The sequence below is a fragment of the Quercus lobata genome, chromosome 1 (genome assembly GCF_001633185.2).
Source record: "Quercus lobata isolate SW786 chromosome 1, ValleyOak3.0 Primary Assembly, whole genome shotgun sequence".
Classification (NCBI taxonomy): Eukaryota; Viridiplantae; Streptophyta; class Magnoliopsida; order Fagales; family Fagaceae; genus Quercus; species Quercus lobata.
In genome coordinates, this window is record NC_044904.1 from 8172729 (window position 1) to 8194257 (window position 21529).

A 21529-nucleotide genomic window follows, 5' to 3' on the forward strand; every position below is an offset into this window, starting at 1 on the left:
TTCTTGCAATATATGTAACTCAAAACATGTCTAAATGTTGGAGCAATGCCCAATAATTTACAATAACCAAACAATTTTTTCTTCCTCTCTCAACAGAGAAAACTACAGGGAGGGAGAGAGAAATATTATTAATTCATCACGGGGTTTCTAAAGGTGAAGGACCAAGGAGGATGAGGAAAAATAGGATTGGCAATTATACATTCATATGGGGTAGTTGGGGACATTTATTTGTCATGTGCTTAAAGATATCGTTACCATGTGCACAATGTGTTAGGATAGGGTACGCACAGATAATCAGCTCTATTTATTTGAGTGTCAGAGAAATCTCGGGGAATATATATATATATATATATATATATATATATATATATATATAAAATTGTAAAAACATGCAAGCCTTTTCCATATCTTTACGCACATTGAAGGAATGCTAACTTTGTGTTTGGTAGGTGGCCTGATTGAGCTGTCATTACACCAGTGATATGTGCCAATTTTGATTCTTGCTTGTATTGTTCCTGTGTAAATCTATAAACTACAGTAGAAGACACCAAGCAATGTTGAAGAAACAAGAGGAAACTAATCACAGAAGACACATTGTGTTACTTAATTTCAGTCATCAGGTCCTTTTAGAAAAAGGAAATGAAAATCAGCCATCAGCCTAAATTTTTAGGACTGAAAAAACTATTAAAATCCACCATATAAAGACACCTAAACACACCACATAAGCAACCCTATAAAAAGAGCTGGTCTAGTGGTTTCCAAAAAACCTCATGAGATTTATGAAGTTTGGGTTCAAAATTCTAAGAGCCTCATGTTAGTGTGGGGACCATGGGGAGCTCCTTAATTGTCATTGGCCACAAAATCATGGTTTATTCCCTTTGAAAATAAGGTATGGTTACCTCTTACCACCTAACCATCTGTAAAGTTAGAAGTGTGAGGATTGATTAGCATGTTTTTAGGTTTGAATTATGGGTATTTATTATATAGGATATGACCTTGCTAACTACCTTTGACAGATTTGCTCTCCAATATGTTCTTTTGGATCAAAGTGTTGTCTGCTCAGTTGCTCATAGTTGACTGGAAGATCCCCAATTCAGATTTCAGAAATTAGTAGGATTTCCTCTTTTGTTTGCAACAAAAGAAAGTGCAGAATGGTTACTTTTTTCATGTAACTTGGCCCGCACACCACACACCCCCACCCCCCCCCATCTTGGACTGTGTGGAACATAATTGACATAAGGATAAAGGTGCAAACCAAAATATCAATCCCCAAAAAAAAAAAAAAAAAACACCACCCACCAAACCAAATGGAAGCTACCAACTCCTCCCAAAATATTCAACCCCTCCTACTACAACAACAACAACAACAACAGCAGCAGCAACAACCATCACCTCCAAGTCCAAGTTCAAACACCATCAAAACTCCACACAAACTAGCTCTAATCCCACTTGTTTTCCTCATCTACTTTGAGGTTGCCGGTGGCCCCTATGGTGAAGAAGCCGCGGTAGGGGCGGCAGGGCCGCTCTTTGCTATCCTTGGCTTCCTCATCTTTCCATTCATATGGAGCATCCCAGAGGCTCTTGTCACTGCAGAGCTCGCCACCACCTTCCCTGGCAATGGCGGCTTTGTCATCTGGGCCCACCAGGCCTTTGGGCCTTTTTGGGGATCCTTAATGGGCTCATGGAAGTTCTTTAGTGGGGTCATAAACTTGGCCTCATATCCAGTTCTATGCATTGACTATCTCAAGCTGGTATTTCCAATTTTCTCTACAGGCCTGCCTCGCTATCTTGCTATTTTTGTTTCAACTTTGGTGCTGTCTTTTTTGAATTATACTGGTCTTACTGTAGTAGGCTACACTGCAGTTACTCTAGGAGTAGTTTCACTTTTGCCATTTGTAGTTATGACTTTGGTTGCAATTCCTAAGATTGAGCCTAGTAGGTGGATCAGTTTGGGTCAAGAGGGTGTGGAGAAAGACTGGACTTTGTTTTTCAATACCCTTTTTTGGAACCTGAATTTTTGGGACAATGCTAGTACTTTAGCTGGTGAAGTGGAACAACCCCAGAAAATATTCCCAAAAGCATTGTTTTCTGCAGGGCTGCTTACTTGTTTGGCTTACTTGATTCCTCTCCTGGCTGCAATTGGTGCTATACCTCTAGATCAAGAAGATTGGGTTGATGGGTATTTTGCTGATGCTGCAGAAATCATTGCTGGGAAATGGTTGAAAGTCTGGATTGAAATTGGTGCAGTTTTATCAGTTTTTGGACTATATGAAGCCCAATTGAGCAGTTGTGCATACCAACTTCTAGGAATGTCAAATTTAGGATTTTTACCACAAATTTTTGGGGTAAGATCCAAATGGTTTAATACACCTTGGGTGGGAATTTTGCTCTCAACATTGATTACACTTGCAGTTGCTTACATGAGTTTTGTAGACATAATATCTTCAGTGAATTTCTTGTATAGTTTAGGGATGCTATTGGAATTTGCATCTTTTCTTTGGTTGAGGAGGAAGTTGCCCACATTGAAAAGGCCCTTTGTAGTTCCCATGGGGTTACCTTGGCTGGTGGTTATGTGCTTGATTCCATCTGGTTTTTTGCTCTATGTAATGTCAGTGGCTACAAAAACTGTCTATTTGGTAGCTGCTCTGCTTACACTGGCTGGGATTGCTTGGTACTTCTTGATGAATTTTTGCAAGTCCAAAATGTGGCTTGGGTTCAACAATGCTGGAGAAAAGTTGGAAGATCAGGATTTGGAATAGGCTGATAATTACTGGCTGTGAGGATCTTAATATATTGTATCTTTTTTTATTTTGGCTAAGAAAGTTTTGTAAACACTGTTTGCAAAAGAAATGGATACTTTGATTTTCTTTTTAGTTTCCATAAAGGGTAACAATTATAAAACAAGTCAATTTACAAAGGAAATTTTGTACGGTTATACTCTTGATTAATCAGGTGGGCACACTGAGCTTATGATGTGGCTATAGTCGGTTTTAAAACTTCAATAGCCTGATACTTTATTCAGGCAGTATACTGTCACATAAAGAACATGTGATATCAATGGTTGAAAAGTGCTTTCCTTTCATGCAAAATTTAGTCTAGAACTGCAATATATGTCATATGCCTGTTGTGATCATAGTATATACAGTGCAGAATTCAGAACCTGATTTTGCATTCAAACAAGTAAATATCAGGAGTTTATTATGAAGATATTATATAGAGAGAATTTAGAAAGATTTACAAATAAGGCTGAATATTGACTCCATAATCCCAAAGCTAATATGCTCAATATAGGCTTACTACAATGGAGGGATAGCTGCATTTGAAATGGTTAAAATATATCCAGGATCCATGTTAAATATTACAAGTCAAAAAAATATCTAGTACCACTTTATTTAAAATTTAAATAAGTCTAAATTTTGTAGACTTAGATTTTAAGAAATAATAATTTAGCCGTATCATGGTGTCTTTCTGCCTTATTACATACTTGTTATTGTATATAGTCCGTACACATCATCTATTTTATGTGTTAAATGTTGACACACTTAAGAAATGTGATAATGCGTCTGAAATTATGAACATATGGATTCCACATCCCATACAGCTGCTAACACAGGAGATACCCATCTCAAGCCATTTTCATTGCCAAATCCAGTTGGTAAGTCCATCTTCATCTACCAGTAGGCCTTGGGCCACTCATTGGGTTTAAGCCGAGACATGGGGTTTTTGTTCTTCTTCTTTTTCAAACAGTGAGCCTTGGGTCCTCGGCCAGAACATGTAAGCCCATTAAACTAGGCTAGTAGGCTTGAATTCAGATCTGCAGGGTTTGGGCTGAGATTATCCATCTCTGTTAACCGCTAAGCCTTGACTACATGCATCCATCAATGCATTATGGACCTTATGGTCACCCTCTCTAGACATTGCATGTTACTTTCACTTTGCAACTTGTTCTTTGGTCTTTACTCATAAGTCATAAGTCATCTCCAAGCAAATGGAACCCTCAATTGGTGCAGAAAAAAATGACCTGAACTTCTATAACTGGGGGAATAGGACGTGTGCTTTTTTAAAATTCAAATAAAGGGGCTTTGCCAATTGCTAACATGACTAATTTGTCAGTGACCAAACTTTTCTAGAACAAATCAATTACATCTACATCTTCTTTGGGGAACATCATCTGCACCTTTCGGCTAGAATAGGTTAGTTGTCTATTCAGCACAAAATCAAGGTAGAATAGAATAAATGTTTTTGTGCAAAAATTGGTGATTAAATAGCTTTTGATATGCATTAATGCATGTCACATAAAAATAGACCTTGTGTGATGCGATATTAAGAAAAAAAAAAAAAAAGGTTAAAAGATGTTCTAAGCTGTTAGTTTTGGTAATATTTTTAGAAATTTTTTATATGAAAAGAAAAAAGTAACTAATTTTTTTGACAATTTTTTAAATTTCTCATAAAAATTATATCAAAATTTTCCTAAAATTATTAATTAACAAATGTTCTAATTTTTAAGAGCACCTATTAATTAAACTCTAAAAAATTTTGTATGAATGGTTTATTTATATATATAAGAACTGGTAATTTGTTTTGTTTATACCGTCATTAACCGAAAGTGAAAGAAGGACAAGACTTAAGATTCGAGAACACTTAATGATGGCCAAGTTTGAACTCAATTAGAATTAGGAATGGGTTAACAAAGTTTTACCAATAAAGTTATGCCTAATTCAAAAAGAAAAAGTTATGGCCAACCAAATCTTTAATGGAATTTCCGTTGTCCAAATGTAGAGCTCTAATTCTCTTATATTGATATGGGATCTTCATAGTATGATTGTGTGATTGCTTTGATTAGGATGAAACTGTAAAGCTATTTGAATTTCTGAAAGATATGATGTGTAATATGTCCAATATATTGGAAAACTATTGATCAGAAAAGAAGATAGGATAGGACTGTATTAGACATGTGTCGGGTATAATTTATTTATTTTTTTTATGCATATTCTTTTATTATCTCTCAAAGCACTCATATTTCTATCATTTTCTCTGTTTTGAGAACATTTTCAACAACTTCTCTAAATTTTTGTACTGTTTGGAGAATGAACAGTGACATTTAGCTTTTACCTACTAACTTTTTTAAATACATTTCCAACAGATTCTCTATCTCATCTAAATATTATTTCTTCATTCATTGTTTATTCTTTTTTTAATCATCATTTTTTCTTTTTTTAAGAACTATATTTTTTAATGAGAAATGTTATGTTCACAACATTTTACGCAATACTTTTACAATAAAATTTATGTGAAAAGTTGTTATTAGTTCTAATTTGAACCCACCATTGAAATTATTTTTTTACTTGCCAATATTAACTAATAACAATCTATTACTTAAAATTTATTATGAAAATATTGTGGTAGTATTTTTCAATTAGGATTTTTTATTTTTTTATTATTTTTCTTCCTTTCATTTCATTTTCATCCACGTTTCGTTTCTTTTTTTCTTTTTTCTTTTTCTTGTTTTTCTCCTCCACACAAGACACACAACCCACTTTCTTTTTATTTTCTTTTCCACCTCAAGAACATTCTAGCGCTTCACATGAGAGAGAGAGAGAGAGAGAGAGAGAGAGAGAGAGAGAGAGAGGCTTGTTCTTTTCCTTTTATTTATTTTTTATTTTTTCCCAATATTTGCTTGTTCTAATTCAACTTTATTTTAAGAATTGGATTTTGTTTTGTGTTTGGATTATGTGAGAAACGGGTTCAGATCGGGTTTTTTTTTTTTTTTTTTTTCTTGTTCTGATTCAACTTTATTTCAAGAATTAGATTTTGTTTTGTGTTTTATGTTTGGATTATGTGAGAAACGGAGAGAATTAGAGAAAAAAAAATTTCCGAAGGAGAGAGAAAGAATTGATATAATAGTAGCTGGGATAATTTTTTAAGCAGAAAAATTGATTTGGAGTTGCTGCAGTGTTCTCTAAATTAAGAGAATCACTGTAGCAACTTCAAAAATAAATTTGGAGAATTTGGACGTTTGGAGAATTGGCTGGAGCATGAATAGTAGCCTTTGATGCTCCAAAAATAGCTATACAAAGACTGTTAGAGATGCTTTTAGTGTAGTCCTTCCATTCTTCTTCTATTCTTCTCTCATCAATGTTAGAACAATTAGGAATGATAAATGAGAAAAGTTACATTTATAATATTTTTACAAAAATTTTGTATGATAAATTGTTATTAATTCTAATTTGAAAACATTCGAAGTTACTTTTTTACTCATCAATACCAGCTAATTACAATTAGCTAATTAAAATTTGTTGTAAAGATATTGTAAAAAAATATTATACATGGCTGCTCTAAATTGATCTTATCTCATCCCTATTAATTTAGCCATAACGTGTGTTTGGGTGAGGGAGATGGTCTCCATCTAAACAAAGATGTATGGACGGCAATGGGATTTGACACATCTCCAACCACGACTATTGATAATGTAATGTGCAATATATAGTTGGCAAAATGGTTAGCTTATGTATGAAGCAATTTCACATGGAATAACTGTTTTTATGACTTCTTTCTTTCCTAATTTTCGGCACTTTGTTGACGCCCGATAAAGAAAAAAGTGTTTAGCCCACAACTTCCATTTTAGCATTTCTGGCTTACTATGATGTCTAGTTAATTTTTTTTGGACCCTTCTAATTCACAGCTTTTTCATGACATCATGATTTGATAGGTTGATTGATTAAAAATAAAAATGGTATTAAGTAGTGGATTTTTAAGAAGAAAAATATGAAATTTATTAAGAAATCGAAGTCAAATTGATTTGAATTACAACAAAAATGTGTCGTGGGATATCTTTTATCTATGCGTCTCTATCAATGGTTGATTAACTGATCCATTAATTATTCATCACTTGTCATATCAACCTAAGAAAATTAGAAAGCATTAGTTATGCTCTTAAGTCTAGTGGTCACAATATCTTATTATTCTATATTATCTAGAATTATTGCCAACGAATATATAAATATTAGCTAGTACTCCAATACATTTAAAAACTCCTTGTATAGACTACCAAAAAAGGTAACACGTAGGGATGGAGGGGATTATGTGCGCAATTGACATCTTCTGGTGTTTTTAACAAAAATATTTAGGATTCAAATTCCTCTACTCTCAATTATTAATGTATTAAAAAGATTTTTTTTTTAATTTAGGGTTTTTTTAATAATTATTTTCTTAATAATAAGGGATTTTTATTTTTTGGAAAGGGGTGATGGGCCACTAATATGGGTTAGGAGCTTAGGTGGCAATTATTATTTTTGGATTTTTGGACCAAATTTTAATTTTGGAAGAGTCAAATATAATTTTTTTTAGTCAAGGATCTTGTAACTTAATTGATTATCAACTCTTGGTGTTTCTAACGAAGATATCTATGATTTAAATCCTCCTACCTCATTTTAATTATCGGATTATTAAAAAAAAAAAACTAGAAACTTGACATAAAATCTGTCAAAAAAAAAAATATATATATATATATATATATATATGTATAAGGGGCCCCCTAGTCTGCCTGTACGTACATGTAAATAGAAGTTCAAAAAGTAATAAATATCATCTTCAAGATTCAAGAGATTCAACTCTGAAAGATAATCGTTATCCCAACCCTATCATCATTCCATTATTAAGATGACGACTAAAATAAAGAAATGTTTCCTAACAAAAAGGTATTAGGATACAAAAATAAATAAGGTATAATATTTTGAATTGAGTTAAGAGAGTGAAAACTTTTGATAGTGTTTATCTTGAACACAAACATTTTTTCTAACTTAAACGTCGTGGGATTTTAGAAGCAACTCCAATAACATGTTTAGTTGCAGGTGTTTATAACTGTACCATTACATATATCCTCAGATTCCTACTTTCTAAGAATATATATGCCCATGTCATATAGAATGTTTAAATGGATTCTTAGAAAGGCAAATCAAGCTGTCCATGTTTTGGTTTCCTGATATTTTAAAAACAAGTATTCAGGTTGTGTTGTTCTTGACTCTACCCCTTTGGTTTTTTGTGATATCTTAGTTCTTGAACAAGCTAAGATTTTGGTTTCTTGTTTGTAGTTTCCGGTTCCTTTGTTAATAAAATTTGTTGATGATAAAAAAAAAAAAAAAAAAAAAAAAAATTGTAATGCAATGCATATAAATGCCCAATCTATCAAGTCCCTTCTACCAAAAATTGTTTTCTATATCCTTTTGTATGACATGGAAAGATTTTCTTGATACTTCCTTGAATCAATATATTGATGAAATTTTTTATTTTTTTTGGGGTAAAATGTCTAAACATATTTAGTATAGAATGAAAACTTTAATTGTCTTTTTCTCAAAGTAATCCATTAGGAGTCCCCTCAACTTGTCATTGCCAATGAAAACAACTTGTAACGTAACTATTTTGCCCACTATAAGTTTAGTTGCAGTGTACCCCTTTCACATCTTCCAGAACTTCTAAAAAGTTCATAAACGTTTTGCATGACATCGATCTTTTTTTATGTAAAGATCCCTCCTTTCCTTCTTATTTTATCCTCAACTTGTTCTATTTTCAGAACATTTCTTCTAGCACCAGTCAATTATGAGTTATCTCCAACTTATTCTATTTGTAGAACAGTTCTTATAGTATTATTATATTTGTCACAATCTATTAAAGTAGTCCACTATAAGTAATAAATGGGAAACCAAAAATAAAAAATAAAATAAAATAAACTTTCTCTACCCGGAAAATACAATCTCATCCTCACAACATACCAAATCTCTATCGAATTACCCCACAAGTGGCAGACCCATATTCATCCTGATCAATCAAAGATCATTACAGCATGTGAAAGTGTGTCCCATTCCCATACTATATCCCCAATAATACAAAGTTCACTTATTCCTTTGCCTTATCCAAAGATTCCAAACTATAACAACCAGTCAAAAAATTTAAAATACACCACAAAGTAACAAACACGGCCACTTTTCTCAAATTTTAAGATTTTTTTTCCCTACAGTGACACGTCACCGATAAGTGTCTGAACTCTCACACAATTTTGGCCTATGAGAAGAAGAAGCTGTTTAGAACTTTGAGGTTTGAATTTCTGTTACCCAACTGTTTTTATAAATGCCTCACTGACTCGACCCAAGTCTCAAAAGCTTCCATGTCCTACAAATGGCTATCTAAACTAGTACTACTTTTTCAGTAAAAAAAAAATACTACTAGTACCACTTTCAGTCAAAATGGAAGGTTCTGAGTTCACTGAGTTGGTCCCTAGTTTGCCTGAAGAACTCGGTCTCGAGTGCTTGACTCGGCTACCATACACTGCTCACCGAGTCGCCTCCCGAGTCTGCAGAAGATGGCGTGAGCTGCTACAAAGCAAGGATTTTTATCACCACAGGAGGAAATCTGGGCACACCCACAAAGTGGCTTGCTTGGTTCAGGCTCTTCCGAGTGCCACTGGGCGAAAGCGGAGCGAGTCACCGAGTTACGGGATCACTGTGTTCGACCCGGTGAGTGAGACTTGGGAACGAGTCGACCCGGTTCCCAAGTACCCAGATGGGTTGCCTTTGTTTTGTCAGTTGGCAAGCTGTGAAGGCAAGCTGGTTTTGATGGGTGGGTGGGACCCAGCGAGTTACAACCCGGTCACTGATGTGTTCGTTTACGACTTCACGACTCGTCGTTGGAGACGCGGCAACGACATGCCGTCTAAGCGCTCGTTTTTCGCTATCGGAGCCTTTTCGGGTCGGGTTTACATAGCGGGCGGGCATGATGAGAACAAGAACGCGTTGGAATCGGCGTGGGTTTACGATCTGAGGAAGGACGAGTGGGCTGAGTTGACTCGGATGAGCCAGGAACGAGACGAGTGCGAAGGGGTGGTGATTGGGAACGAGTTCTGGGTGGTGAGTGGGTACGGCACCGAGTCACAAGGCGGGTTCGAGGGGAGTGCTGATGTGTACGATTTCGGGTCGGGCAATTGGACCCGAATGGACATGGTTTGGGAGCCGGGTCGGTGCCCGAGGTCAAGCGTTGGTGACGAGGTGAGGAAAGATGGGAAACTGGTGAGTTGGGCTGAGTCGGACTCGGCGGTCCGAATTAGAACGTGTGGGGTAATGTTGGGGACGAAATTGACCCTGGTGACAGGGTCTGAGTACCAAGGTGCACCACAAGGGTTTTATATATTGGATGGGCAAAATGGTAAATTGGTCAGGATTAGTGTACCTGATGAATTTTCTGGCTTTGTTCAATCCGGGTGCTGTGTGGAAATTTGATATGCTACCTTTGATCTATCTATATATGAACAAGCAAAATATAAAGGTAGTTGTTGTTTATGTTAAAAAAAAAATTATTTATATATGAGAGAGCTTGAGAAATGTTATAGGAACATAATATAAAGAGTTGTGTGTATTTATTTTTGTTTTTATTTAGTTTTAATAGAGAGCTGTTCCTCAAAAAAAAAAAAAAAAAAAAAAATAGAGAGCTTATGAAATATTGTAAGGGTTTATAATTTTGATATATGAGAATTTTGATATTGATTTTCTCCATTAATTTTTGAAATGGAGGGAGTACATTTATGATCAAGTTTATTTATTTATTTATTTTTTTTAAAAGGGAATGATCAAGTTTAAAATGGTTGCACTAATCTAGATGATATATTTTTTTTTCTTCTTTTCTTTATTTATTTTGTACTCTAAACTGTCAACATGCATTGAATTGCCAAACGACAGATTTAAAATGCATTGGCATTTTTATTTAACAGATTAGGTGTGCCCGGTTAATTGTGATTGGTAGAAATGTGTTTTTATATAGTTTATTAATATATTTTTATAAATTATAATTCGTTATATAATGAGTTGTGACATAATTTTGTATAAATAATAATTTATGTATTTTTACGCTTTTTTACTATATATATTTTTACAACATTTAAATAACGTTATTAAAAACCTTATATAAACGAACTCTAATTATTAGTAATATATATATTTTTAATTTATAAATAAATCATTGATTCAGTATTGGATAAGAAAGAGGGTTGAAAGACTCATAATATTTTCCAATAATAATAAATATATAAATTAAAGATAAAATATTATAATATAAAATGTTCAAATCATTTTATTGACACAAGTGTTATATAATATATTTTGGAACACAAGTCATGTTTTGTTCAAAAACAAAATGTCATGTCATGTCATGTCATTATGTATTTGTGCATATTCATTGCTCCTTGATTGTATCGAGATCTGGGTATTGTGCGTTAGGCATGATGCAATACATCCCAATGGCCAAAATTAAAAAGTGATTAAAAGTAAATAAAAAATTAAAGTTGAAAATTAAAATGGTAAAAATATTTTGTGAGTGGTGAGAGGATAATTGCATGCAATACCAATATCCTATCCAAATCCTACGAAAGTTATTTCTTATTCAAAGCCGATAGGATCTGCAAGGAAGTTTGTGACTCCTAGCTTTAGAAAATTTGTACTTCTTAAAGTTCCCTAGGCTTTCAGCTATGTAATCTTGAATGCTGTAGCAACTGCAATCAAACTTGAGATTTCAATGACATTTTTGAAAGTTAAGGAGTTAGTTTTTAACAAAAATTATAGGACCATGTAAAAAAATTACAACTTTTGTCATAATTGTTTACATAACAGATTATGAATGGTAAAGAAAAAACAATAAGATTTATGTGAAAGAGATAGACAACAAATCACAATTTGTCACATAAAACAATTATGATAAAAATTATGACTTTTTATCCAGTACTAAAATAAATAGTTTTTTCTTCTTAAAAAAAAATTGTTTTTATACCCAAATTGTAATTGGGTATGGTAGTGCTAGTTCTGAACACTTCCAATTAATAACACAAAAAAAGAAAAGAAAAAAGAAGAGAGATGTCAAGGCCTAATGGATATTTACTCTAGTAGTATGGGAAATTGTTAACAGTAGAGCATCTTCTAGCTAACCATTTGAGCAACTTATTAGAGCATTCACATTTGGTATTGCAAATGGTATATGTAGGAAAATTTTAGCATTAAAGTACAAAACATGCCCATTACCCGGTCTTGCACTTGTAAATATTTTTACAATAGTGCTACAGTTTCGTCTTACTTATACGACAGTATTGTAGCAAGCTCCTATAAGTTTAAATAATATTTTATTTTCTCTCTCTTCTTTCTCTTTTATTTCTCTGTCTTCTCTTCTCTCTCTTGTTTTTGTTCTACAGTTGCTCTCTCCTCTCCTTAAACCCAAAACCTCGTGTGGTGGTGGTGGTGGTAGTGGCAGAGGTAGGTGTGGGTCAATTCCAATACGATGTTGTCTTCCCTGTAGCAGCGACGTGGGTTGTGTGGCAGTGGTGGTGGAGTGGGTCTGGGTCGGTGGTTTGTGGTGGTGGAGTGGGTTTGTGGTGTGGGTTGATCTGTGACGTGGCACGGCAGTGGCAGTGGATGTGGGTATTCAGTGGTAGTGGGTAGTGAGATTTTGATTTGTGTGGAAGTGGGTTTTGGGTCAGTGGGTGGCAGCAGCATGCTGGGAGTGGGTCTTAAAGCTCATCTTTCTCATGCTTTGAACTTTGAAGCAATTCCTTGCACAAAGACTTATTTCTAGTGGTGGTGTTAGGGGTGGCAATTTTTACCCAAACCCATGAACCCACCCAAAACGCACTTAATTTGGATAAGTCTTGACTCAACCCAATTAAATATTTGGGTTAAATGGATAAAACCTAAATAGATAATTCAATTAAATGGGCTTTGATGGTTAAACCACTGGGTACCCAATTACCCATTTAAAATTTAAATTTTAATACTTAAAAAAACAAAAAGCCAAAAACCCTAACAAACAAGAAAACATCACAGTAGCTACAGCCTATAGCTAGTCACCTCTTCCTTTGTCTAATGTAAAAATTTTCTCCTCCATTTTCTAGGCATTTTCTCAACTACCAAACTAGACAAAATCTAAACACCTTTCCCTTTTCGACTTTGCCTTGTAAAACACCCACAAAACCTCACTCACTCATGCAGAAAGAAGAAGATCACATAACGAAAATTGGAGGAAACATTGTTGGTCTATGATTTGGATTCATGGCATCAAAAGCAACATTGGAGGGATCCAAGACGATGTGCTATGATTCGAACTCCATGGCATCAAAACCATGGATCTCATCCACTCGAACACGTCTTACCAATTTGTAATTACTTTATATTTTCCTTAATTTTTTACTAATCCTATGTTTGGTTGCTGAGAAAAGTTATGAGAAAGGGAAAAATAACTATCTTAGGTTCAGTTTGATGTTTGTATATTTGCTATTTTGCTCTGTTTTAGGGCATAGTTTGTTTTGAGGGAAAATATTTTCTGGAGAAAATTTAAATTTGTTTTGGATTGAAAAATCTATGTGATTTGCAATTTTGCACATTTTAGGTCAAGGTGGATAAAGACTTGAGAATGATATCTCAATTCTCATGATTTAATTAATAATTTTTTTACTTATCTTCTGTTTGGTTGCCAAGAAAAGTTGGGAGAAAAGAAAATTTGCAGGTTAGTTTTAGTATTCTTATGTTTTGAGGGAAAGGTGAATTAGTTTTGCCAAAAAAAAAAAAAAAAAAAAAACCTCAAATGATTTGCATAGTATGGGTGTGAAAATTTTTCATGAGTAAGAGAATTTCTTGTTGAATTGCTAAATATGAATTTTATAATGGGTTAAATGGGTGGGTTACTAATTAAATAGGTTGAGTTGGTAATGGATAATTAATTTATATATAAACGGATCATAAATGGATAAATGGGTAATTACACACCCAATCTGCCCATTTGCCACCTCTAGGTGGTGTGGAGTTTGGTTTTTGGGTTTTGTTTGGGTTTGGGTTTTAGATTTGTTCTGATTTGCTTGGTTGATTTGGGTGGTTTTGATATTGATTTTTTGTTGTGATTTTGCTGGGGTGGTAGGTGGTGCAACAGTGGTGTTGTTGATGGTGGAGATGGCAAGTTGTGTTGTTGATTCCGGTGGTGGCAGGTTGTGTTGTTGATGATTAGCAGATGGTGGGGTGGTAGGGTTTGGTTGGTGGTTGTGTTGGGTTTTGGGTTTGTTCAGTGTGGTGAGAGAGAAGGGAAGAAGAGAGGTAGAAATGAGAGAGATGAGAGATATTGTTTTGGGATATATATACATATATATATATATATTTTTTTTATTATTATGTAGATATATTATTTTAATATGTTGTATAGGAATATAAAAGTTAAGATGTTGGGTGTGTTGTAAAATAGTATTGTATAATAGATAAAGTAACTTTTGTGATAATAAAATAGAATAGTTTGAAGATACGGTATGTGAATGCTCTTAGAAGGATAAATTATGCCAAGAACATTGTACTTCAACCAGTACATCGTCTTTTAAAAAAAAAAAAAGGTTTCTATAGTTAGATCTCTTCTTTTTCATTGTAACTATCAAATTATACCCTAACGAATAAATGGCAGACCAAGAATCACTTTATCAGTCATATTTTTGACAAGAACATAAGAAATCTTGAAACAAACATTATCATGGCACACATGAGCATTATTCAATTCATACTTAATTTTCATTTGAGAACCATTAGCAGAAACCAATCTTTCAGTAGATTTCTCGAAATATTTTGAAGGAATTAATCATTCTTGAATACAGTTCATATCTGTACCAGAATCAATCATAACAATAACAGTGAAATGATAATCAGGAGAAACAACAATTTTAACTTTTGTAAACCATTTTGGAGTAAGTAATTTATTAACAAAAGCAAGTTGAGGATTAGTGAAAGTATCAAGAGTACCTTTATCAGAAAGAAGAGCCTGTTGACTGGACTTTTCTCCATCATTGTGCTCATTTTGTTTATTTTGTTTATTATCGGATTTATTAAGATCTTTATCAATTTTTAACATTATCAATTCTTGTTTAAGATTATTGCTTTCACTTTTCATGCTTTTAAATTCATGTTTTAATTCATTTATCTCTTGTTTAACAATATGAATTTCATGTGGAGATCATTAACAGTTAGTTCTTTAGATTTCTTTTTATTAAATCTTTCCAAAGTTTCTTCAAAGCTTATAGTAGATTTTGGTTTTTTACCAGTTTCATCTCTTATCAAATTTTTCTTAAACCTATCCAAATATTCTTTCTGGAGTTTAGGGTTTTGAATTTGATTTATTAGTTGAATTATTAATTTTTCATCTTCTTCACTCTTGGTGAGAGTATTAATAGTTTTTATAATATTGCAACAAGAATCTCTACAACCAATTTTAATATTAGGAGAATCAGAAGAATCATCAGCAGATTGATAGCAGGAATCAGATGAAGAAGAAAAATCATCTTCCAAAGAATTAGACGAGTTGTTTGATTCAAGGATTCTAAATAATTCTTCTTACTCTTTATCCTCAATATTTAGCATGTTAAATTTGTTTTTTAGCTTACCAGGTTTTTCCTTACAATCTTTGCTGAAGTGTCCAGGTTTACCACAGTTAAAACATTTACCTTTATTTGATCTCTGTTTAACATGTTTTTTAGAAATATTTTTCTTCTTAGCATAGAAATCATTAGGTTTAACAAGGTTATTTTTGTATTTTTTATATTTTTTATGGCTTTTTTGGAAATAGTTCGAGCAGTTGGAGTACTTGTAGAAGTACCCTTAGTTTTAATTTTTAAATCAGAAAGCATTTTTTCAACAATTTCAAGAGTCTTGGACTGAGAAGTTTTAAACGTAACTTTTTCTCTTTGACTGGGTAAATCAATCAAAGGTTTCTCAGTTTTAACAGGAACAGATTTTTCAGAAACAGATTTTTCAACAATTTTTTCTTCAATACGGTCAAGCTGTTAACCAATAATATGCAAAGATTGATTAGTAAAATTGTTTTGTTCAATAAAACTAACAATAGGAGTTTGATCATCAGCAATTTTGAAAGGAGAGGCCTTCACTTCCTCTTTTGTCACTTCATCTTTCTTAGTAGTTATCAAAATTGAGTCAAGAGGAGGATGACTAGACCTAATAATGGTTTTATCTTTCTTAACAAAATTTGATTTCTTTATCACATTTAAATGTTGTTTTGAAACCTCATCTTCTGAAACATAATGGTTTTCAAGAAAATCAAAAAACAAAATATGTTTTTTCAATTGATTCATCTTTTCCAACCATTTTCTTTTAACACGGTCTTTTTTAGATTGAGCAAAATTATTTTGGAAATATTTTCTTTTGATTCTGTTTTTTGCAAGCATAAACTCATTGTACAGAGAATCCCAATCAATTTCAAAATCATCATTTAAAACAGTCAAAACTCTTAATTGGTTTTGGTAAACAGGAGGATTTTCAATAGGGGGAGTATCAAAGTCAGATGGAGTAACATAAACAGAGTCTTCCTCATCTTCCTTAGCAGTTCTAGTAAATGGAGTGGAAGTTTCAGGTTTAGTAGAATAGTAAACAGAGCTAACTTGAGATTTATCACTTGAAATACCTTTTAGCTTTAAATCAGATTTTTCCAAATTCTTTTTCAAAAATTCATTGATCTCTCAAGATCTCTTTTTGAAATACTTTCAGATCCAGCAAAGGAATGTCTTCCTTCATTGATCCTCAAAGATGGATTGTTTTGAAAACTTATTTTGACAGTACCATCAAGATATTGTTGAATATGAGTAAAATCAAGTTCATCAAAAACAAGTTTTGCAGGAGGGGTTTCTTGTTCCAACAACCAATTATTAGGAAGTTTAACATCTTGCCATTGAATCATTTTTGGAACTTGAATTTTAGCATTAGGAGTTGAACATTGAATTAACATGGTTTTACTCGAAGGTTCTCTAGGAATCATAGCACAAGGATTCATTTGAGTACCCATTAGTTTATAATAAATGCGATAGATCAAAGCAAAAGGCTTACTACCCTCTTCATTTACAATATCATTTGAGTACTCATTAGTTTATAATAAATGCGATAGATCAAAGCAAAAGGCTTACTACCCTCTTCCATGTGATAACCAAATGAAGCAATATTCAATGTCAAAGCTTTAACAATATTAGGATCATCCAAAGCAAGAGTAAGATCAGGATAACAGTTAAAATAAACAGGACCATCATACATAGAAACAGTAATCATACCAAGAATGTTATCTTTGAAAATATTAAATCTAGCATCTCTTAAACATATGAGAAGAGAAGCATTAATACCCTTTCGAGTAAGTGGTTTAATAGCAACTTGAACCATACCAATATGCAAGTAACTGAATTTTTTAGCAGCAAGGAAATCATTAATATTCTTTTTAGTGAACAAACAACATTTTTCATGAACTCTCGAAATAGAGAAAATTTGTTCAACAGTTCTAGCTTTGTAAGCAGAATGAAAAGTACTTTCAACAAAACTAGTTTTATAAATAGTTTTAGTATCAACTTTAGGAATATTCCAATGGCAAAAATCAGGGATCAACTCATTATCATTAATAGTGTGATCTTCTTCATTTACAATATCAGGAGGACAACTAGTCTTGGAGCTGATAGAAGAGTTGGATCTCCACAACCTATCCATACTATTCTAGGTTCAACACTCAGTTATCATGTTTTTCTCACAATCGTTGCATTTCGTAACACATATCCTAACCAACCTTATACCTCTCATGCCCTACACGCCCTCTCTTGGCTCAAACGGGCCTTACAGTTAGGCTCTAGGAATTCACTTTACGACTAGGGTGGCGCCAACGACGGTAAGAAGGGAACATAACAAGGGAATATCAAGCGTTCGGATAGACATGGACAAGAAACAAAGACACAACCATACTACCACCGGCTAGAAAAGAGTGGCTCTGATACCATAAAGGGGGAAGGGGACGCACTGCTGAAGGGAAGAGACAGAAGCACAGTAATATTGTAATGAAGATAAAGCAAGTAAGTAACTTGAAAGTAAATAACTTAAAAGTAAGAACAATAATTAGGCGGTAGAACCAGCCAAGTAGTATATATCAAAATAATTCAAAGTAAATGAGAACAATAGTTCAAAGTAAATGAAAGCAATTTAGAACCGTCCGGTATGGAGGTAATCCGTCCAAGGTGGCAGTAACAACAAGTATAATAATGAACATAAAACTGAAAATACTTATTATTGAAAGTAGAATAACACTTACAGTAGTAGTGAATACAAAATCTCAACAGATATATATATTTATGTGGAAAACGGGTTGAACCGAAGTCATTAGTAACGACAAGTTATCATTTGTGGGATCAGACATAACTCAGAGAGCCCGCTGCCCGCCCCACCAGCCTCATCACATCATTACATCCTTCGCCTATAAAAAAAAAACGTAAGCCATTTAGAATAGCAGTTCATCTCTTTGCATGAATATCGTTTCTTTACGATAAATATCTACACTTTAATTAATTATCTATTACCTAAATTTCAGAAAATATCAAATTCTACTTCATTAATATACTCCAAAGTGATTGCCAAACTTAGTGAAAATCCCTTTCTCCATCTTCCCACCTCATCTCATATTAACCCAGGTTCCCCTTTTGCCTACTATCTCTCTCTCTCTCTCTCTATATATATATATATATATACATGTTATTTTAAACTGTTTCAGCTACCATTGCACACCCTTGGTGCGATAGTCATTCCACAAGTATAACTTGTAGAGTGTGGGGGACAAGGACTGAGGTTCAAGGAGGAAGTTTTACGCACATATAAATTCATTTTTTGAAGACTAAGGATTTCTTGCTAGCCATATATATATATTGTCCACGGGATTCTAGAAAAGTTCTCGACACAAAACGGAATTTAGAGAAGTGTAACTCATTCTTCAAATTAGTCCAGCCCACTCTTCTGGAAAAGAAAAGTCCACCACACTCGGGCCTGAAGCATGAAAATCAAGTATTAAGAGTGGCTCATTAAACATAGCCCATAACCTTTAGCCCACACACATTCTCGTAAAATATAAGATGGCCAAGATACAAGTACAACCTTCTTTTTTTTTTTTTTTTTTTTTAATTTTTTTAATTTTTAATTTTTTTAAAATTTTTATTTAAAAAATGGATAATTGGGTGTAAAATGATTTGATCCCTGAATATCTTTGTTGGAAATACTAAGAAGTGTGCCAACCGATTGAGATATATGACTATTGGCTATAATTGAATTTTATAGAAATACCAATCATAAAAGTTTATCCCTATAAAAATTATAAGGACAAAATTTAGTTACAAAATTAGTTGTATCTTAAAACTATAACCTTACTCAATAAAATAAACATTACTACATATTTTGAAAATCTAATTGTTGAATTACATGTTTTTTACGCTTTTAATTCACATGTTAAATTTTGTGTTAATTAAATATTATTTACTATATATTCTATAAACTTATATTTTATGTATAATTTTAAACTACAAAAATTTGTAATTTAAAAAATTTATTGATAACATAACAATTGATCTTTAATTTTTTTTGAAATTTTGTAAGCATGGAAGATACTTGGAGTTGGTGACGTGGGCATAGCAATCCAAATGGGTGCAGTACTACCAAATGGGTGGTTCCAGTTCTCTCTCTCATCAACGTTTTTTTTTTTTTTGTTTCTTTGGCCCGTCTTCCGGGTTTTTTGTGCCTAGAAATTCAATGATAAGGATTTCGAAATACAAAGACTTCAAAGTCTTCAATAATTACGAAGAAAAATCGTTTAAATGACGACATTGATTCAAACTTGTTGGAAATATATTCAGGTCAAGGAGCAAATATTAGATGGTAAAATGTGTTGCGCATGAAGACTTTCATAGTCGGCTAGTTTATAGAGGCTTGAGTATGAAAGTAAGTTAGGTTCAGTTTGCATGAAATGAAAGTCTAAGAGGAACTTGACGAGTTGTGGGACTGGAATTGGATCCACTCGTTTGTTTTGACTTAGCTAGTGCCCATTTGGTTATTTTTATTTTTATTTTTTTAGGTATAATCACATTGGTAGTTTGAAAATGTGATTTGTAAGATTTTGAAATCGTGATTTTCAGTCTACCTGAAAAAGGTGGTGCTTTTTCACGTTGCATGCTCAAAGCAATTAAAAATTGTAAATGGCTACTTAAAAAAAAAAAAAAAAAAAGTCCTAAAGCTAAAGACTAAAGTCACTAAACCAAAACTCACCCTTAATTGACTTGGAAACTTGTTTGTAGGGTTGATCTTATTTTTGGTGTATGAAATATATGAAGAATGGGGGGTAATGGAATTGGACTCGAAGTTTAGGAAATGCTATAAACAAGAAAATATTGAGAATCTTCTTCATAATTTATTATATACAATAATAAATTGTGATTTAAATAATATCTTTTTTTTGTAAGGACATACCACTTCTATCATACATGAATCACCATAGAGTCACAGGCAACATTAACCATTAAAAAAAGGGTAAAAATATTTTGTATCAATATATTTATTGTGAAATAATTTATTCTTTATATACACTTTTTTTAATGAGATTGATGCAAAGACCATATACGACTAATTATTAGGTTTTTTATTTTTTATTTAACATAACAGTGGATGATCTCACGTAGGTTTCAAAATTTCAATATCTTTGTAAGGGGAACAAATTTTTTTTCTTGATTAGGACGGAAAATATACAATATTACAGAGATATATATATATATATATATATTTTTTTTTTTGGTGCTGAGACAATAGTATACATATAATAGATATTCACAATTTTGTATATTATATAAAACGTAGTAAGGGGAGCTAAGGGAAGGGTGTTTCAAAAAAATATTTTGAACCCTTACCCCAATACCCAGTTACACTTGTAATGTAGTGGCAATCTCTCATATCAATGCATGAAACCTAGTATGTGACTACCTAATGATGCACGGATCCCAGTACGTGACTACCTAATGATGCACGGATCCCAGTACGTGACTAACACACCAATTTGAGGAAGATGTTGGCTGCAAAATTCTTCAGTTTATTTAACAATGAAGATTAGGAAGCTCTTTGGTCACAAAGCCCTTGGCTCAAAGACACAGTAGCTTTTAGAGAGAATATGATGAACTAGGGCAAATTTTGTCTCCGGTCACAATTTGCATTCACAATGACTTTTCATTAAGTTGCATCACCTTGCATCACCTTGCATCACCTTTTACGGCCTTTAAAATAATCCTTATATATGTTTAGGGTTGTGAAAAAAGAAACTTTACACAAATACACATGGATATGCGTGAAATCATATTTGAAAATTTGAATTTCGTAATTCTCGATAGATACAGCTTCTGTCGAGTTGTTGTTGAGATCCATCATTAAACCTCGATAGATATGTTTTTGTCGAGTTTTAATGAACAACACTTCTTCACTTGTTTCTTGAACAAATTTGTATAGCTTCAATACTAAACTTGAACTCTTGTTCTTTGAAGTATTAAACCCATCCTAGATCTACCCAATTACAAGAAAAGTACATTTTGTCAAAGGATTAGCCAATTTACATAACATATGTCTCTAACAAGTTCCATATATGTCCTAACAATCTCTCCCATTGTCAATCCTTGACAAAATCACAACAAGCAAAT

At 33.1% G+C, this 21529-nt stretch overlaps 2 protein-coding genes across 2 annotated transcripts; both read left to right on the plus strand.

Moving 5' to 3' along the window:
* Positions 1-1222: 1222 nt before the first annotated feature.
* LOC115977193 (probable polyamine transporter At3g13620) lies at positions 1223-2925 on the plus strand. The gene has a single exon (XM_031098902.1). The coding sequence runs from the start codon at positions 1308-1310 to the stop codon at positions 2757-2759; it is 1452 nt and encodes a 483-aa protein (XP_030954762.1). The 5' UTR covers positions 1223-1307; the 3' UTR covers positions 2760-2925.
* Positions 2926-8881: 5956 nt separating this feature from the next.
* LOC115977201 (F-box/kelch-repeat protein At2g44130-like) lies at positions 8882-10470 on the plus strand. Its single transcript, XM_031098913.1, has one exon. The coding sequence runs from the start codon at positions 9240-9242 to the stop codon at positions 10266-10268; it is 1029 nt and encodes a 342-aa protein (XP_030954773.1). The 5' UTR covers positions 8882-9239; the 3' UTR covers positions 10269-10470.
* Positions 10471-21529: the final 11059 nt, after the last annotated feature.